Source organism: Salmo trutta, chromosome 1 (assembly GCF_901001165.1).
Source record: "Salmo trutta chromosome 1, fSalTru1.1, whole genome shotgun sequence".
Taxonomy (NCBI): Eukaryota; Metazoa; Chordata; class Actinopteri; order Salmoniformes; family Salmonidae; genus Salmo; species Salmo trutta.
In genome coordinates, this window is record NC_042957.1 from 3,279,450 (window position 1) to 3,297,363 (window position 17,914).

General features: G+C 46.3%; 1 protein-coding gene across 1 annotated transcript in view; it reads left to right on the top strand.

Moving 5' to 3' along the window:
• pinx1 (PIN2 (TERF1) interacting telomerase inhibitor 1) overlaps positions 1 to 17,914 on the top strand; it is a 55,985-nt gene that overhangs the window by 6,970 nt on the left and 31,101 nt on the right. The window contains exon 6 of the mRNA XM_029691963.1: positions 13,649 to 13,737. Coding sequence (XP_029547823.1) covers positions 13,649 to 13,737 — 89 coding nt within the window. The remainder of the gene's footprint in view (positions 1 to 13,648; positions 13,738 to 17,914) is intronic.

Here is a 17,914-nt window from a genome sequence, read left to right on the forward strand (position 1 = left end):
CCCCCCCCCCGTCTCAGGCCCCAGTCCAGTCATGTTCCTACAGCTACCCCCCCCCCCCCAGTCCAGTCATGTTACCCCCCCCCCCCCCCAGTCCAGTCATGTTCCTACAGCTACCCCCCCCGTCTCAGGCCCCAGTCCAGTCATGTTCCTACAGCTACCCCCCCCCCCCCCCCGTCTCAGGCCCCAGTCCAGTCATGTTCCTACAGCTACCCCCCCCCCCCCAGTCCAGTCATGTTCCTACAGCTACCCCCCCCCCAGTCCAGTCATGTTCCTACAGCTACCCCCCCCCCCCCCAGTCCAGTCATGTTCCTACAGCTACCCCCCCTCTCAGGCCCCAGTCCAGTCATGTTCCTACAGCTACCCCCCCCCCGTCTCAGGCCCCAGTCCAGTCATGTTCCTACAGCTACCCCCCCCCCCGTCTCAGGCCCCAGTCCAGTCATGTTCCTACAGCTACCCCCCCCCCCGTCCCGTCTCAGGCCCCAGTCCAGTCATGTTCCTACAGCTACCTCCCCCCCCCCCCCCCCAGTCCAGTCATGTTCCTACAGCTACCCCCCCCCCCAGTCCAGTCATGTTCCTACAGCTACCCCCCCCCAGTCCAGTCATGTTCCTACAGCTACCCAGTCCAGTCCAGTCATGTTCCTACAGCTACCCCCCCCCCCAGTCCAGTCATGTTCCTACAGCTACCCCCCCCAGTCCAGTCATGTTCCTACAGCTACCCCCCCCCCCCCAGGCCCCAGTCCAGTCATGTTCCTACAGCTACCTCCCCCCCCCCCCCCCCCTCCAGTCATGTTCCTACAGCTACCCCCCCCCTCCAGTCATGTTCCTACAGCTACCCCCCCCCCCCAGTCCAGTCATGTTCCTACAGCTGTATCCTCTTCCTCCAGCAGTCTACTGATAACACTTGTTATTTATTGCTTTAAACCTTTTCCCCCTCCTGTCCTGGCTTTCAAAGCCTCCATCAGGCCTGCTCTCAACACACACACACACACACACACCTAAGCACTCCTGTGAGCGTGTCTGCGAGTGCGAGCGTGTCTGCAGACCAGCTCAGCTAGTTCGCAACGAAGCTGGTCCCAGATTTGTGACAATGTTGTCTAAACCTGTATATATATATATATTTTTTTTTTTCTCGACCTAGACCAACGACAGGAAGTTAAAAGCAGGAAGTGTGTACCCTTCAATCTGTGGTGTGATTTTTGTTCAGTCAGCTCAAATGACACTACAAAATAATACATTCCATTGAACGAGCCGCATCATTTGAATGAACATTCCAAATGACCATGATTATTGTTGCATCACAATACCATGCAGCCATTGTGAGTGGACCAATCAGTTTACCAGTCCAATTTGCCACGGTTAGAGCTAGGTCGCTAATATACAGGTTAAGACAATGTTGTCACAAATCTGGGACCAGCACCGTTGCTAACTAGTTTGTTCCTCTAAGAATAATAAATGCCGAGGGTAGCAGTGCATAATCATTTTTAAGCAGAATATTTGTATGATTAGCATTTGAAAGACTTGCAATTCGATTGCTGGACTATCGAAGCCATCCATCCAATCGATTTTATTCAGATCCGGCAGTTCCCGCCGCTCTAACCACGGGGCTACTAGCCACCGGGCTGCCGCCGCTCTAGCCACCGGGCTGCCCGCCGCTCTAGCCACGGGGCTGCCCGCCGCTCTAGCCACGGGGCTGCCCGCCGCTCTAGCCACCGGGCTGCCCGCCGCTCTAGCCACGGGGCTGCCCGCCGCTCTAGCCACGGGGCTGCCCGCCGCTCTAGCCACGGGGCTGCCCGCCGCTCTAGCCACGGGGCTGCCCGCCGCTCTAGCCACCGGGCTGCCCGCCGCTCTAGCCACCGGGCTGCCCGCCGCTCTAACCACCAATGTTATGGTCTTGTGAATCTCTGCATTTCTTTTGGATTGAAAATAAGAACCAATGAGAGAGAAGAGATGGACAGATACTGATTTTTATTTTTTATAAACCAAATTGATTATATTGTCATTCATAATTATCAAGACATTAGGAGAGTATCAAAATAGTTTTAAAAGATGCCCTTTGACTTAAAGCTGAACCTCAGATAGATCTTTAATAGAATAGCCTACACAGTCAACTTAAAATGTAGTATTCTGTTCTTTTGTAATGGCCTACATGTTCCCTATTATAATGAAACGACATAGGTCAAATGGATTTTGTAATGTTGTCCTATATTACATTTACTTAAGACTGTTAAAATGTAGAGGAAATGGCAGACATTTTATATAAACATTTGATTTCCGTGGTCTAAATTGTCATAATTTTTGTTTTACCCATGTGTCTCCTCTCTGGGAAAGCCCGCTCACTGATGTCAATACCAAAGCTGATAATTGTGACTTGATTTGAATTGGGAATTGTGTGAATAATGATGACTGAGGGCCCAGTAGAGCCTAACCCTTTAATCAGAGGCTGTTACTTTGTCTCTATATAAATCACAGTGGTTCCATTTTCTAATCATTTGACAGTCGGTTTTAACTGAAACGTCTTTTACCAGGTACATGTTTTTCCACCACATTAAAGTTTCATTTTCAAAACAGATCAAATTATATACATAGATAATATATATCAATATAATATTTATAATATATAGATGATATTCTGAATAGGTCATATAAAGAACAGCTATGCATGATTTAATGAAAAGCAGCAAACACGTTGTTTCACGTTCTTTAATAAAAGACTCAAACAGACAATCGGCTATACAGCTGGCTTCACAGTTCCCCTGCCAAATAGGCCTACAAGTCAATGTATCTCCACAAAGTTGTCTGTTCACCGCTTAGTACCACCCACAAGAAGTTTTGCTCAACAAGAAGACACGTAAGTGTGAGAGCTAGACTAAAATCACGCCCTATTCCCTACGTAGTACACTGCTTTTGAGCCTATGAGCCCTGCCCTGGTCAAAAGTAGTTCACTGTATAGGGCAAAGGGTGCTATTTGGGACGTAGCCCCTTAGTTGAGATAAAGGAAAAAGGTTTAGCGTTTTCTATTTTTCCACTCCCTTTCTAAATGTTCAAACATCCATGGCAGGATCTATCGTTAGGCAGGTACTTGCAGGTTGCCAAGGAAGTGTTATGGAATACCCAGTGGGTGCCAAGGTCACTGTCGATATGGAAACAGCTGAGTGCCAATCAGAGTGACTCCTGCCAAAAAAACAGATTAGCCAATCACCATGCCTTTAAACCACTCAGCCAATCACCATGGGTTTACCCCAAGACAGATGGACTAATCTGACAACTAACAAATTTAATGGCTGGATGACATGAGAAGCCTTTTATTTAACTAGGCAAGTCAGTTAAGAACAAATTCTGATTTACAACGACGGCCTAGGAGGAACAGTGGGTTAAACTGCCTCGTTCCGGGGCGGAACGACAGATTTTTTACCTTGTCAGCTCCGGGATTCGATCTAGAAACCTTGTGGTTACTAGTCCAACCCTCTAACCACTAGGCTACCTCCCAAATGGCGTCTTAGTCCCGCTAACACCCTACATAGGGAATAGGGTTCATTTAGGATGGAGCTCAGGCGTTGTCACATTTAACATGAAGACCAGTGTGCTTCTGGAGAGGGTTGTGTTTTTAATAAGGACTTCCTTTAATTCAGGTATTCAAATCAAATGTATTTATAAAGCCCTTCTTACATCACCTGATGTCACAAAGTGCTGTACAGAAACCAAGCCTAAAACGCCAAACAGCAAGCAATGCAGGTGTAGAAGCACGGTGGCTAGGAAAAACTCCCTAGAAAGGCCAGAACCTAGGAAGAAACCTAGAGAGGAACCAGGCTATGAGGGGTGTGTTTTTAATAAGGACTTTAATTCAGGTATTCCTTTCATTCTTCCACAGAATCCAGTAGGGCTGGGAATTTCCTGGGACTTTTACGATACTTAGGTGGCGATACGATATGATTTACGATTCGATGATCCAAACATTATTGCTTACCATTTGTCTGCTGCAGAGGGACGAGAGCCATGGAGAAAATGAATTGACAGTCATGGAAATAAAACTGCTGAAAACTAATTGGCTTCCTATTAAAAACAAAACTACATTTTTTTTTTTAAATCCTCTGGCCTCCATTTGTTTAGTCACCATAATTCTGGCCATCCTACAAGGTTAAAACTCCAAAAACTGTTGAACGGATTATGATAGAGACATGAGGTTTGGACCATTTTGGTTTCCGTAGAGGATTATTTATAAACATTTTATTGGATACGCATCAGTGGGGATTAAGGAGTATATGCAATGCTCACTGGGGGGGAAAAAAGTAGGTATACAGCCTATAGCCTCCACTACAACACTGTGTGTCTAAGTCAACTAGGCAGCCAGGCCAGGTGAGGCCAGGACACACAGCAGCAGGATGGATAGATTAAGTACTGCAGTTACTCTACATCAGCCGCCTCCACAGCCTTGACAGCTGATAAATGGTTGGAGAAATTATAAAAGTGGGTTACTGGTTTATGCTGTGGGGTCGGACACACTGGGCTTGGAGCTGGGGTGCATCCTAAATGGCCTGCGCAGCGGAGAGCTGGATCTGGGAAGAGGAGAGGTGTGGCCACTGCCTTTCTCCACAAACGAAGGCCATCAATCCTGAACAAGGACAAGACATCAATAACAACAGACCAGAGAGACAGCTTTTTGAAGCCAGGGCATGTAGTCATAAAGAATCTCCCAGTAGCCTGTGGGCTCAGATACACTGTGCCTGGAAGTGGGGGGGGGGGTAGAGGCTGGGTTAGTAGCAGATAGTCATAAAGAATCTCCCAGTAGCCTGTGGGCTCAGATACACTGTGCCTGGAAGTGGGGGGGGGGGTAGAGGCTGGGTTAGTAGCAGATAGTCATAAAGAATGTCCCAGTAGCCTGTGGGCTCAGATATACTGTGCCTGGAAGGGGGGGGGGGGTAGAGGCTGGGTTAGTAGCAGAGATACACTGGTACCTTTCTCCACAAACGAAACGAAGGCCACCTGTCCTGAACATTGGGTTGAATAGGGAGGGAGAGCAGTCCAGTCCAGTCCAGAGCAGCCCAGTCCAGAGCAGTCCAGAGCAGTCCAGTCCAGTCCAGCTCAGCCAGGACATCAACAACAGACCAGCAAGATAAGTTTTGCTACTGTAGGCAGCGTTAGCTAGCGCAAGTCGGATGTAACTGCGCCAAAACTCTGGTCTTTTATTTCCATGAATGATCAATACTTGTTTGCGTGCTCTCTCGTCTCCCTGCTGCAGACCTATAGTGAACCATATGTTTGGAACATCACATTTAAAATCACAGTAACGAATCACAATACATGTAGAATCATGTAGAACTTAAGCACCATGCGACAAGATGATGAACCCATTGCAAAAAATAAATAATTGTTGACTAAATGAGGAAAATGCTATAAATTGAATAGGACTTAAGTGTATTCTGAAAGATTTAGACTTTGAGGGTTGTAATAAATACTGCGGTGATGTCATACAAGCAAGCCAAACACCCGTTGAAATGTGCACTTCACAATTCCATATCATGAAACACGATGACGTGGCATCATACCCCGGGGTTATTCTGAGCAGAATGAGCCGGTTTTTCTACTGTGAAGAAAATTTGTATCAACACACACACACACACCTGAATGCCAGAAGAGGACTGGCCACCCCTCAGAGCCTGGTTCCTCTCTAGGTTTCTTCCTAGTTTCCAGCCTTTCTAGGGAGTTTTTCCTAGCCACTGTGCTTCTACACCTGCATTGCTTGTTGTTTGGGGTTTTAGGCTGGGTTTCTGTACAGCACTTTGTGATATCAGCTGATGTAAGAAGGGCTTTATAAATACATTTGATTGTGACCTTTTTCTATGCGCACCACAATTGTGATGTTTCCCGGAATTGTATTGTGAAAACCTGACACGGTCGTGTTTTATAACCTAGCTCGTCATGTTGGAACACGCTTTCAAATGATGCCCATCTGACCCAGATAGCAATTTATAACGGACTGTTTTTGGATTTTTATTTTATTTTAATTTCCCCCTTTATTTAACCAGGTAGGCTAGTTGAGAACAAGTCCTTTATTTAACCAGGTAGGCTAGTTGAGAACAATTCCTTTATTTAACCAGGTAGGCTAGTTGAGAACAAGTCCTTTATTTAACCAGGTAGGCTAGTTGAGAACAAGTCCTTTATTTAACCAGGTAGGCCAGTAGAGAACAAGTCCTTTATTTAACCAGGTAGGCCAGTTGAGAACAAGTCCTTTATTTAACCAGGTAGGCCAGTTGAGAACAAGTTCTCATTTACAACTGCGACCTGGCCAAGATAAAGCAAAGCAGTGCGACAAAAACAACAGAGTTACACATGGATAAACAAACGTACAGTCAATAACACTATAGAAAAATCTGTATACAGTGTGTGCAAATTGAGTAAGGAGTTAAGACAATAAATAGGCCGTAGTAGAGAAGTAATTACAATTTTAGCAAATTAACACTGGAGTGATGGATGTGCAGATGATGATGTGCAAGTAGAAATACTGGTGAGCAAAAAAGTAAATAAATACAGTATGGGGATGAGGTAGATTGGATGGGCTATTTACAGATGGGCTATGTACAGCTGCAGCGATCGGTAAGCTGCTCAGATAGTTGATGTTTAAAGTTAGTGAGAGATATGTCTCCAACTTCAGCAAATGTTTAATTTTTATTATTAATTAATAAAGTTTTTTGCAATTCGTTCGTCATTGGCAGCAGAGAACTGGAAGGAAAGGTGGCCAAAGGGGGTGTTGGCTTTGGGGATGACCAGTGAGATATACCTGCTGGAGCGCGTGCTACGGGTGGGTGTTGCTATGGTGACCAGTGAGCTGAGATAAGGCGGGGCTTAACCTAGCAAAGACTTATAGATGACCTGGAGCCAGTGGGTTTGGCGATGAATATCTAGCGAGGGCCAGCCGACTAGACCACACAGCTCGCAGTGGTGGGTAGTATATGGGGCTTTGGTGACTAAACGGACGGCACTGTGATAGACTGCATCCAGTTTTCTGAGTAGAGTGTTGAAGGCTATTTTGTAGATGACATCGCAGAAGTTGAGGATCGGTAGGATGGTCAGTTTTACAAGGGTATGTTTGGCAGCATGAGTGAAGGATGCTTTGTTGCGAAATAGGAAGCTGATTCTAGATTTAATTTTGGATTGGAGATGTTTAATATGAGTCTGGAAGGAGAGTTTACAGTCTAACCAGACACCTAGGTATTTGTAGTTGTCCACATGTTCTAAGTCAGAACCGTCCAGAGTAGTGATGCTGGACGGGCAGGCGGGTGCGGGCAGCGATCAGTTGAAGAGCATGCATTTAGTTTTACTAGCGTTTAATAAATCTTCTTAGGGATAGGTGTCTCTTATCGATGGCGGTTATGATATCGTTTAGTACCATGAGCGTGGCTGAGGTGCACCCGTGACCAGCTCGGAAACCGGATTGCACAGCGTAGAAGGTACGGTGGGATTGGAAATGGTCAGTATTTTGGTCAGTGTTGCGTAAATGACGGTGTTTGGTTTAGTTCCTCAACGGCCCAGCTAGTCCGTCTCTCTGTTCGACTCCCCGACCGGTCCGTCTCTCCGTTCGACTCCCCGACCGGTCCGTCTCTCCGTTCGACTCCCCGACCGGTTCGACGCCCCGACCAGTCCGTCTCTCCGTTCAACTCCCCGACCGGTCCGTCTCCCCGTTCGACTCCCCGACCGGTTCGACTCCCCGACCGGTCCGTCTCTCCGTTCGACTCCCCGACCGGTCCGTCTCTCCGTTCGACGCCCCGACCGGTTCGACTCCCCGACCGGTTCCTCTCTCCGTTCGACTCCCCGACCGGTCCGTCGCCATAGGGGTCCTGAAATCCCATAGGGCTCATGTCAAATGTAGTGCGCTATATAGGGAATAGACTTAGGGTGCGATTTGCCTGCCCAGTGAATACTTCAATAGACCTGTGCATATATAGACCTGTTACTATAGAAGTAGCAGCAGGCAGGCAGACAGACAGACATACAGGAAGGCATGCAGACAGGAAGGCATGCAGACAGGCAGACATGCAGACAGGCAGACAGGAAGGCATGCAGACAGGAAGGCATGCAGACAGGCAGACAGGAAGGAAGGCATGCAGAAATGAAGGAAGGCAGACAAACAGACAGGTAGGCGGGCAGACAGGAAGGCAAGCAGGCAAGACAGGAAGGCAGGCAGACAGACAGACAGACAGACAGGAAGGCAGGCAGGCAGGAAAAAAGGCAGGCAGACAGGAAAAAAGGCAGGCTGGCAGGAAAGAAGGCAGCAACCTTTTCAACTTCAGATATAAACAGCTTAACTCTTCCTAATCCATTACCTGGCCTTAACATTAAGCTGGCAATGCTTCAGACCCCTGACGAGAGGACCCTTCCACAGGCAAGGAGGTGTGGCTCGATGTCTGGTTATTCTGGTTCTCGTAGCGATCGTCGTGGCGATCCAAACTGACTGAGCATCCCAAATAGCACCATATTCTTTATGGGCCCTTGTCAAAGTAGTGCACTAAATAGACACAGCTTGATGTACCAGGACACCCCCTGGACAGGACACTAGTCCATCCCCTGTTTCTGTAGTGAGACAGCTTGATGTACCAGGACACCCCCTGGACAGGACACTAGTCCATCCCCTGTTTCTGTAGTGAGACAGCTTGATGTACCAGGACCATACCCGTCAAGCATCAATTCAAGCAGGCAGGTTCAGTATGGACCTATCACGTTTCAGAGAGGGGATGTTTTGTAGGAGGAGCATGTGGTCCAGCCAGTGACAGGAGAGCGTCCCTCAGGTGGCCATGGCAACACACTCGAGTCAACATTCCTGCTGCACATTCTAGCTGCTGTTAAGATGCGCGTGTGTGTGTGTGTGTGTGTGTGTGTGTGTGTGTGTGTGTGTGTGTGTGTGTGTGTGTGTGTGTGTGCGCACGCTAACCGGCACTCAAGGATTGAGCCAACTAACAAGTAGTTAGGTAACAGCCTCAATTCTTAATTACTAAACGTTTAAATGAAATCATTAACTAGTTGATCTCCACACTTGGCAAACTGTTCATCAGAGAGGAGGAGGAGGAGGAGGAGGAGGAGGATGAACTCAGATGGTTCATCCGGGGTCAACGAGGTTGTTCTGAGGACTGAGAAGGAAAGGAAACAACAGCATGTTGGAGGAAAGGGAAGAATTGTGTGATAGTTCATCTATCTCTGTCTGAGGGTTAATGAGTTTCTTCTTTAAGTATTGGGGTGAAAGGACAACAGCAGTAACGGGCTGTCTGGGGGGGGACGACGACCCCCCCCATGCTACATACAAAATGGCACCCTATTCCTTTTATAGTGCACTGGTTAAAATAGTTCTGGTCTCACAATTAGAGTTCAGGTGAAAGGTAGTGCACTATATAGGGAATATGGTACTATAGTGCACATCCCCAATCCCAATCTGACCCCATCTTCATCCTGTATAGTGCACATCCCCAATCCCAATCTGACCCCCATCTTCATCCTGTATAGTGCACATCCCCAATCCCAATCTGACCCCCATCTTCATCCTGTATAGTGCACATCCCCAATCCCAATCTGACCCCCATCTTCATCCTGTATAGTGCACATCCCCAATCCCAATCTGGCATCCCCAATCCCAATCTGACCCCATCTTCATCCTGTATAGTGCACATCCCCAATCCCAATCTGGCATCCCCAATCCCAATCTGACCCCATCTTCATCCTGTATAGTGCACATCCCCAATCCCAATCTGGCATCCCCAATCCCAATCTGACCCCATCTTCATCCTGTATAGTGCACATCCCCAATCCCAATCTGGCATCCCCAATCCCAATCTGACCCCATCTTCATCCTGTATAGTGCACATCCCCAATCCCAATCTGGCATCCCCAATCCCAATCTGACCCCATCTTCATCCTGTATAGTGCACATCCCCAATCCCAATCTGGCATCCCCAATCCCAATCTGACCCCATCTTCATCCTGTATAGTGCACATCCCCAATCCCAATCTGGCATCCCCAATCCCAATCTGACCCCATCTTCATCCTGTATAGTGCACATCCCCAATCCCAATCTGGCATCCCCAATCCCAATCTGACCCCCATCTTCATCCTGTATAGTGCACATCCCCGATCCCAATCTGACCCCATCTTCATCCTGTATAGTGCACATCCCCAATCTGACCCCCATCTTCATCCTGTATAGTGCACATCCCCGATCCCAATCTGACCCCATCTTCATCCTGTATAGTGCACATCCCCGATCCCAATCTGACCCCATCTTCATCCTGTATAGTGCACATCCCCAATCCCAATCTGACCCCCATCTTCATCCTGTATAGTGCACATCCCCAATCCCAATCTGACCCCCATCTTCATCCTGTATAGTGCATATCCCCAATCCCAATCTGACCCCCATCTTCATCCTGTATAGTGCACATCCCCAATCCCAATCTGGCATCCCCAATCCCAATCTGACCCCATCTTCATCCTGTATAGTGCACATCCCCAATCCCAATCTGGCATCCCCAATCCCAATCTGGCATCCCCAATCCCAATCTGACCCCATCTTCATCCTGTATAGTGCACATCCCCAATCCCAATCTGGCATCCCCAATCTGACCCCATCTTCATCCTGTATAGTGCACATCCCCAATCCCAATCTGGCATCCCCAATCCCAATCTGGCATCCCCAATCCCAATCTGGCATCCCCAATCCCAATCTGACCCCCATCTTCATCCTGTATAGTGCACATCCCCAATCCCAATCTGACCCCCATCTTCATCCTGTATAGTGCACATCCCCAATCCCAATCTGACCCCCATCTTCATCCTGTATAGTGCACATCCCCAATCCCAATCTGACCCCATCTTCATCCTGTATAGTGCACATCCCCGATCCATCTCCCTGCTTCATCTATCAGGAGCACGGCCTTTTCACTCACGGCTATATTAGGAGCACAACAGAAGTAATGGGTTTATATTCCAAATGGTAGCCTAATCCCTACACAGTGCACTACTTTTGACTCTATAGTGCACTATATAGAGGTTAGGGTGTCCATTTGGGAGCATTCGGGGCCTGCTGGACAGATTAGGGCCTGGTGTTATCTGGCAGGGTCATGTAAGGGGGACAGGGGGCTGCAAATGGACATGCCAGATGGACCAAAACTGAAAATAGGAAGTAGCTTCTGATTGACGTAAGAGTGGCTACGTTGAAAATGGCACACTATACTCTACGTTAGCGCACTTGTTTTTGACAAGATCCCTATGGGTTATGTGCACTATATAGGGAAATAGGGTGTCGGATTGGAGGCCTAGACGAGAGAAAACAGGAAGTAGGTACTGAGTGACGACAGACGGTGCTCCCAAGCCAGGTGAGGTAAAGGGGGAGGAATGTCGTGCGTGTTTTCCTGACAACAGGAAAGGACCTGACGGTATCAGTGAGAGTGCAGCCTACAACGTCTATATTTGACTTGTGTTTTTCTCAAACGCCTTTGCAAAACAAGACACTTTGGAGGGGGGGGGGGGGGGGGGGTCAGACAAAATATCTTGATTAATTGCCCTGGTAGACGTGTATGCATATGAAATGTATAAAACACAACCTCTCTCTCTCTGATGTAATACCTCAGCCTTATAAAACACCTCTCCTCTCTCTGTCTAATGTGATACCTCAGCCTTATAGACACCTCTCCTCTCTCTCTAATGTAATACCTCAGCCTCTCCTCTCTCTCTAATGTAATACCTCAGCCTTATAGACACCTCTCCTCTCTCTCTAATGTAATACCTCAGCCTTATAAAACACCTCTCCTCTCTCTGTCTAATGTAATACCTCAGCCTCTCCTCTCTCTGTCTAATGTAATACCTCAGCCTTATAGACACCTCTCCTCTCTCTGTCTAATGTAATACCTCAGCCTCTCCTCTCTCTGTCTAATGTGATACCTCAGCCTTATAGACACCTCTCCTCTCTCTCTAATGTAATACCTCAGCCTTATAGACACCTCTCCTCTCTCTCTAATGTAATACCTCAGCCTCTCCTCTCTCTGTCTAATGTAATACCTCAGCCTTATAGACATCTCTCCTCTGTCTGTCTAATGTAATACCTCAGCCTTATAGACACCTCTCCTCTCTCTGTCTAATGTAATACCTCAGCCTTATAGACACCTCTCCTCTCTCTGTCTAATGTAATACCTCAGCCTTATAGACACCTCTCCTCTGTCTGTCTAATGTAATACCTCAGCCTCTCCCCTCTCTGTCTAATGTAATACCTCAGCCTTATAGACATCTCTCCTCTGTCTGTCTAATGTAATACCTCAGCCTTATAGACACCTCTCCTCTCTCTCTAATGTAATACCTCAGCCTTATAGACACCTCTCCTCTCTCTCTAATGTAATACCTCAGCCTTATAGACACCTCTCCTCTCTCTCTAATGTAATACCTCAGCCTTATAGACTCCTCTCCTCTCTGTCTAATGTAATACCTCAGCCTTATAGACACCTCTCCTCTCTCTGTCTAATGTAATACCTCAGCCTTATAAAACGCCTCTCCTCTCTCTGTCTAATGTAATACCTCAGCCTTATAGACACCTCTCCTCTCTCTGTCTAATGTAATACCTCAGCCTCTCCTCTCTCTGTCTGTGATACCTCAGCCTAATAGACACCTCTCCTCTCTCTGTCTAATGTAATACCTCAGCCTTATAGACACCTCTCCTCTCTCTGTCTAATGTAATACCTCAGCCTCTCCTCTCTCTGTCTAATGTAATACCTCAGCCTTATAGACATCTCTCCTCTGTCTGTCTAATGTAATACCTCAGCCTTATAAAACACCTCTCCTCTCTCTGTCTAATGTAATACCTCAGCCTTATAGACACCTCTCCTCTCTCTGTCTAATGTAATACCTCAGCCTTATAAAACACCTCTCCTCTGTCTGTCTAATGTAATACCTCAGCCTTATAGACACCTCTCCTCTCTCTGTCTAATGTAATACCTCAGCCTTATAGACACCTCTCCTCTCTCTGTCTAATGTAATACCTCAGCCTTATAGACACCTCTCCTCTCTCTCTAATGTAATACCTCAGCCTTATAGACACCTCTCCTCTGTCTGTCTAATGTAATACCTCAGCCTTATAAAACGCCTCTCCTCTCTCTGTCTAATGTAATACCTCAGCCTTATAGACACCTCTCCTCTCTCTGTCTAATGTAATACCTCAGCCTTATAGACACCTCTCCTCTCTCTGTCTAATGTAATACCTCAGCCTCTCCTCTCTCTGTCTAATGTAATACCTCAGCCTTATAGACACCTCTCCTCTCTCTGTCTAATGTAATACCTCAGCCTTATAGACACCTCTCCTCTCTCTGTCTAATGTAATACCTCAGCCTCTCCTCTCTCTGTCTAATGTAATACCTCAGCCTTATAGACACCTCTCCTCTCTCTGTCTAATGTAATACCTCAGCCTTATAGACACCTCTCCTCTGTCTGTCTAATGTAATACCTCAGCCTCTCCTCTCTCTGTCTAATGTAATACCTCAGCCTTATAAAACACCTCTCCTCTCTCTGTCTAATGTAATACCTCAGCCTTATAGACACCTCTCCTCTCTCTGTCTGTTATACCTCAGCCTTATAGACACCTCTCCTCTCTCTCTGTCTCTAACCCTAACTTTCTCCTTCTAGGGAAGGACCTGTCCAGCCGCAGCCAGACAGACCTGGCCTGTATCTTTGGGAAGAGGGGGACGAAGCGCATGGCCGAGGACCAGGAAGAGGTAAGACCCTATATAGTCCCAATAAGTCATGTTGTTATAAAGCCATCTGCAATACAGATACATCGTTGTGACTGAAACCCTAAGCAGCCCTTATCTACGTCTAACCCTACAACTCACTGGCAACACCACCACCACCGTCTCGTCCCGTGACCCCCGTCCCGTGACCCCTCCCAGAGCCAAGGCCAGGTCGGTGGAGGGCCGTCCTAAATGAAACCTTATTCACTATGTAGTGCGCTAATTAGGGCCCTATAAAATCTGCGTTATGGAGACGTTACTGAATCCAGACATTAAAACAGAATTCGACAAATATGTATTGAACTTTATTTAATTTTTTTTTACATTTGCTCGAGGTAATCATAAGACATGACAAAAATGCATTAGTGATATAAAATTTACCACCAACTTTTTGAAACGTGTGTGCTTGTCTCTCCACTTTGTGTCGCCGTTAGCTATGATGTTAATGAGAACTGTCTTCTAGTAGAGAGAGAAAGAGGATTTGATTAAAACCTGAATGAAATGTTCATTATAAAGTATCCTCTGGTCTACCTGGCAGGATGATATCAGGAGGATTTGCATCAATCCAGTGGCCATTTTGTTTTTTCAAACTCTGCATTCACATGAGCGCTACAGAAACATCGCTAACCAAACTGGGTAACTCTTGCTGTGTAACTACACCCCAAAAAAATCTATATCCAAATCTCTCTCTTTACCTCTGTCTTTATCTCTCTCTCTCACTTTCTTTTGTCTCTCTGGCTTGTTCCATCAGCTTGGTCAGTTTGCAGAAATGCCATGTATGAACACCCCATAATTTTTTTTTATCTAAAGCCCTGAAAGTTGGTGTTTTCTCCCCTCTCCTTTGGAAAGTGGTCACTCAGTCAACCTCAGGTCATACAAAGATGCCCCACTTTTCCAGAAATCACTGTTAGAAGATTCCTGGAATTACATTTTTACATTTACATTTTAGTCATTTTAGCAGACGCTCTTATCCAGAGCGACTTACAGTAGTGAATGCATACATTTCATACATTTTCTTTTTTTTCCCGTACTGGCCCCCCGTGGGAATCGAACCCACAACCCTGGCGTTGCAAACACCATGCTCTACCAACTGAGCCACAGGGAAGCCACAATTAGGAGGGAATAAGCAGAAAATCTGTGAATCCTCCAATTTTTAATAACCGTTGGGGAAATGACTTTAATTTTGCATTCAGGCGGTTATAACTGTGGCTTTAACCTGTAGATGACCCTATAGCCAGGAGGTTTTTATGGAGGATTGACATGATTCGTTAGGCTAACAAAGTGACCTGCAATGCAGACGGCCTTCAGTTATTTCTGATTTCCATCAGTCCAACATCTAGTGGTTTTTATTTGATTTTATTTGGCAGCCAATCTAAGTTCAGGAATGCTGTCAAGGTATGCGGATGTGTTCGTTCTTCCTTCAGACAGCTACATGGATGTATGGCTACATGGATGTTTGGCTACATGGATGTTTGGCTACATGGATGTATGGCTGTTTGGCTACATGGATGTTTGGCTACATGGATGTTTGGCTACATGGATGTATGGCTACATGGATGTATGGCTGTATGGCCACATGGATGTTTGGCTACATGGATGTTTGGCTACATGGATGTTTGGCTACATGAATGTTTGGCTACATGAATGTTTGGCTACATGGATGTATGGCTACATGGATGTTTGGCTGTTTGGCTACATGGATGTTTGGCCACATGGATGTTTGGCTGTTTGGCCACATGGATGTTTGGCTGTTTGGCTACATGGATGTTTGGCTGTTTGGCTACATGGATGTTTGGCTGTTTGGCTACATGGATGTTTGGCTGTTTGGCTACATGGATGTTTGGCTGTTTGGCTACATGGATGTTTGGCTACATGGATGTATGGCTACATGGATGTATGGCTGTATGGCCACATGGATGTTTGGCTACATGGATGTTTGGCCACATGGATATTTGGCCACATGGATGTTTGGCTACATGGATGTTTGGCTACATGGATGTTTGGCTACATGGATGTTTGGCTACATGGATGTTTGGCTACATGGATGTATGGCCACATGGATGTATGGCTACATGGATGTATGGCTACATGGATATATGGCTGTATGGCCACATGGATGTATGGCTGTATGGCCACATGGATGTATGGCTGTATGGCCACATGGCTGTATGGATGTATGGATGCATGGCTACATGGATGTATGGCTGTATGGATGTATGGCCACATGGATGTATGGCTGTATGGATGTATGACTACATGGATGTATGGCTGTATGGATGTATGGCTGTATGGCCACATGGATGTATGGCTGTATGGATGTATGGCCACATGGCTGTATGGCTACATGGATGTATGGCTGTATGGCTACATGGATGTATGGCTACATGGATGTATGGCTGTATGGATGTATGGCTACATGGTTACCCTGTTTTGGTCTCTGCAGCTGTGTTGTTCAGCACCAGTATTGATTCAGGATAGAGATGATAGATGGGGAATGTATCAGCCGTAACATAAAACTCCTTAATGGTATTCATTAAGGAGTGATGATTAGATGGCGCTGTTTGTTTTTCATGTGTTATGGAATCAAGACAGGATCATGGGGGATGAGACCTAGCTTGTTTCATTCTATGGCAGACATTTTGTGTGTCGGGGAGGGACTGGGTGGTAGGGGAGGTAGTATTCACGGGAGGGTAGGCGAAGGGTTTTCGGGTAAGTTTATCCAGAATAGAGAGCATGTGGTCAGGGTCCCCTGTTCCTACCTTGTCTGAGAGATGATATGAAAGCAGTGTGGACCTTACCCTCTACTACCATCAGTGTATAGGTGGTGGGGACTGCCGAGTCCAATGAGCCAGCCAGTCCTCCTCCTTATAGACCATGGTCCACATGTATGCCTGCACTAGGCTATGCTAACCTTTGTCCTATCGTGATTAACTACCCGTAAAACATGGATATACCATGCTATTTTAAAAAAAATCAATTGAACCTTTTATAGGCAATTCTTATTTACAATGACGGCCTACCGGGGAACAGTGGGTTAACTTCCTTGTTCAGGGGCAGAACGACAGATTTTTACCTTGTCAGCTCGGGGATTCGATCCAGCAACCTTTCTGTTACTGGCCTAACGCTCTAACCACTAGGCTACCTGCTACCTGCCACCCACAATTGGCCAAACCCCCCCCCCCCCCAAATATACAAAAAATAATTAAATAAAAAAGTCCGCTAGTGAGAGCTCTCATGCTACGGGAGGGACGAGAGGAACCATGACATAATACATTTAGTTGCCAAATCTTTTATTCCTCTCTGTTGGAGCTGTGGCCCAAAAGAGGTGTGTATCTTTGTGTGTCTACCTACCTGCAAGTGACAGTCAAGGAGCCTCGCTGGCTGTGCGTCATGTGATGTAAATCATCAAGGGCCCCGGCTGCAGAGCACACAACACTTCTGTCCGCAGAACTGGATAATTAGAATTATTCGATGATTCACATTTTTTTGCCAAATCGTCATCTCTTATTAGGCCCGAGGCTTATATGTGTACGTTGTAGGAAGGTTTGTGTAGATTGGTAATAATAGGCTATGGAAATAGTCCTCTACTCTACACATCGTTTCCTTCATTAGATTTAAAATGTACATTTTCTTTTTTTTCCATCTTGATTATTGTTTGCTCAATTTCAATTCAAGTTGCCTGTAATATTTGTTATTCAAAATAAATCCTGTGATGAAGAATCCCCTATATACTCGTGACTTTCACAATTGTTGTCATTTTAAAGCGGCAACTTTAGGACATTTATAAACACTACTATTTGGGAAATACTCTTCACGACTTTAACTTGCCTTAATGCTTTTCATAGGGCTATTTTAATTAGGAAGAGTTGGCTTTTGGCCGTTTTTTGTTTGCAATGACAAGGAGGGAGGGAGGGAGGGAGGCAGGCAGGCAGGCAGGCAGGCAGGCAGGCAGGCAGGCAGGCAGGCAGAGGCAGGCAGGCAGGCAGGCAGGCAGGCATCACATCTTTTTATAATAGAACTGTAAAAATCTATCTTACTATTGTTTTGTTCTATCTCTTTCTCTCATTATTACCTTACCTACCTGGCCTATTGTGTTTTTAGGTTATTCATTCATTCATTCAACTGTGGCTCAGTTGGTAGAGCATGGTGTTTGCAACGCCAG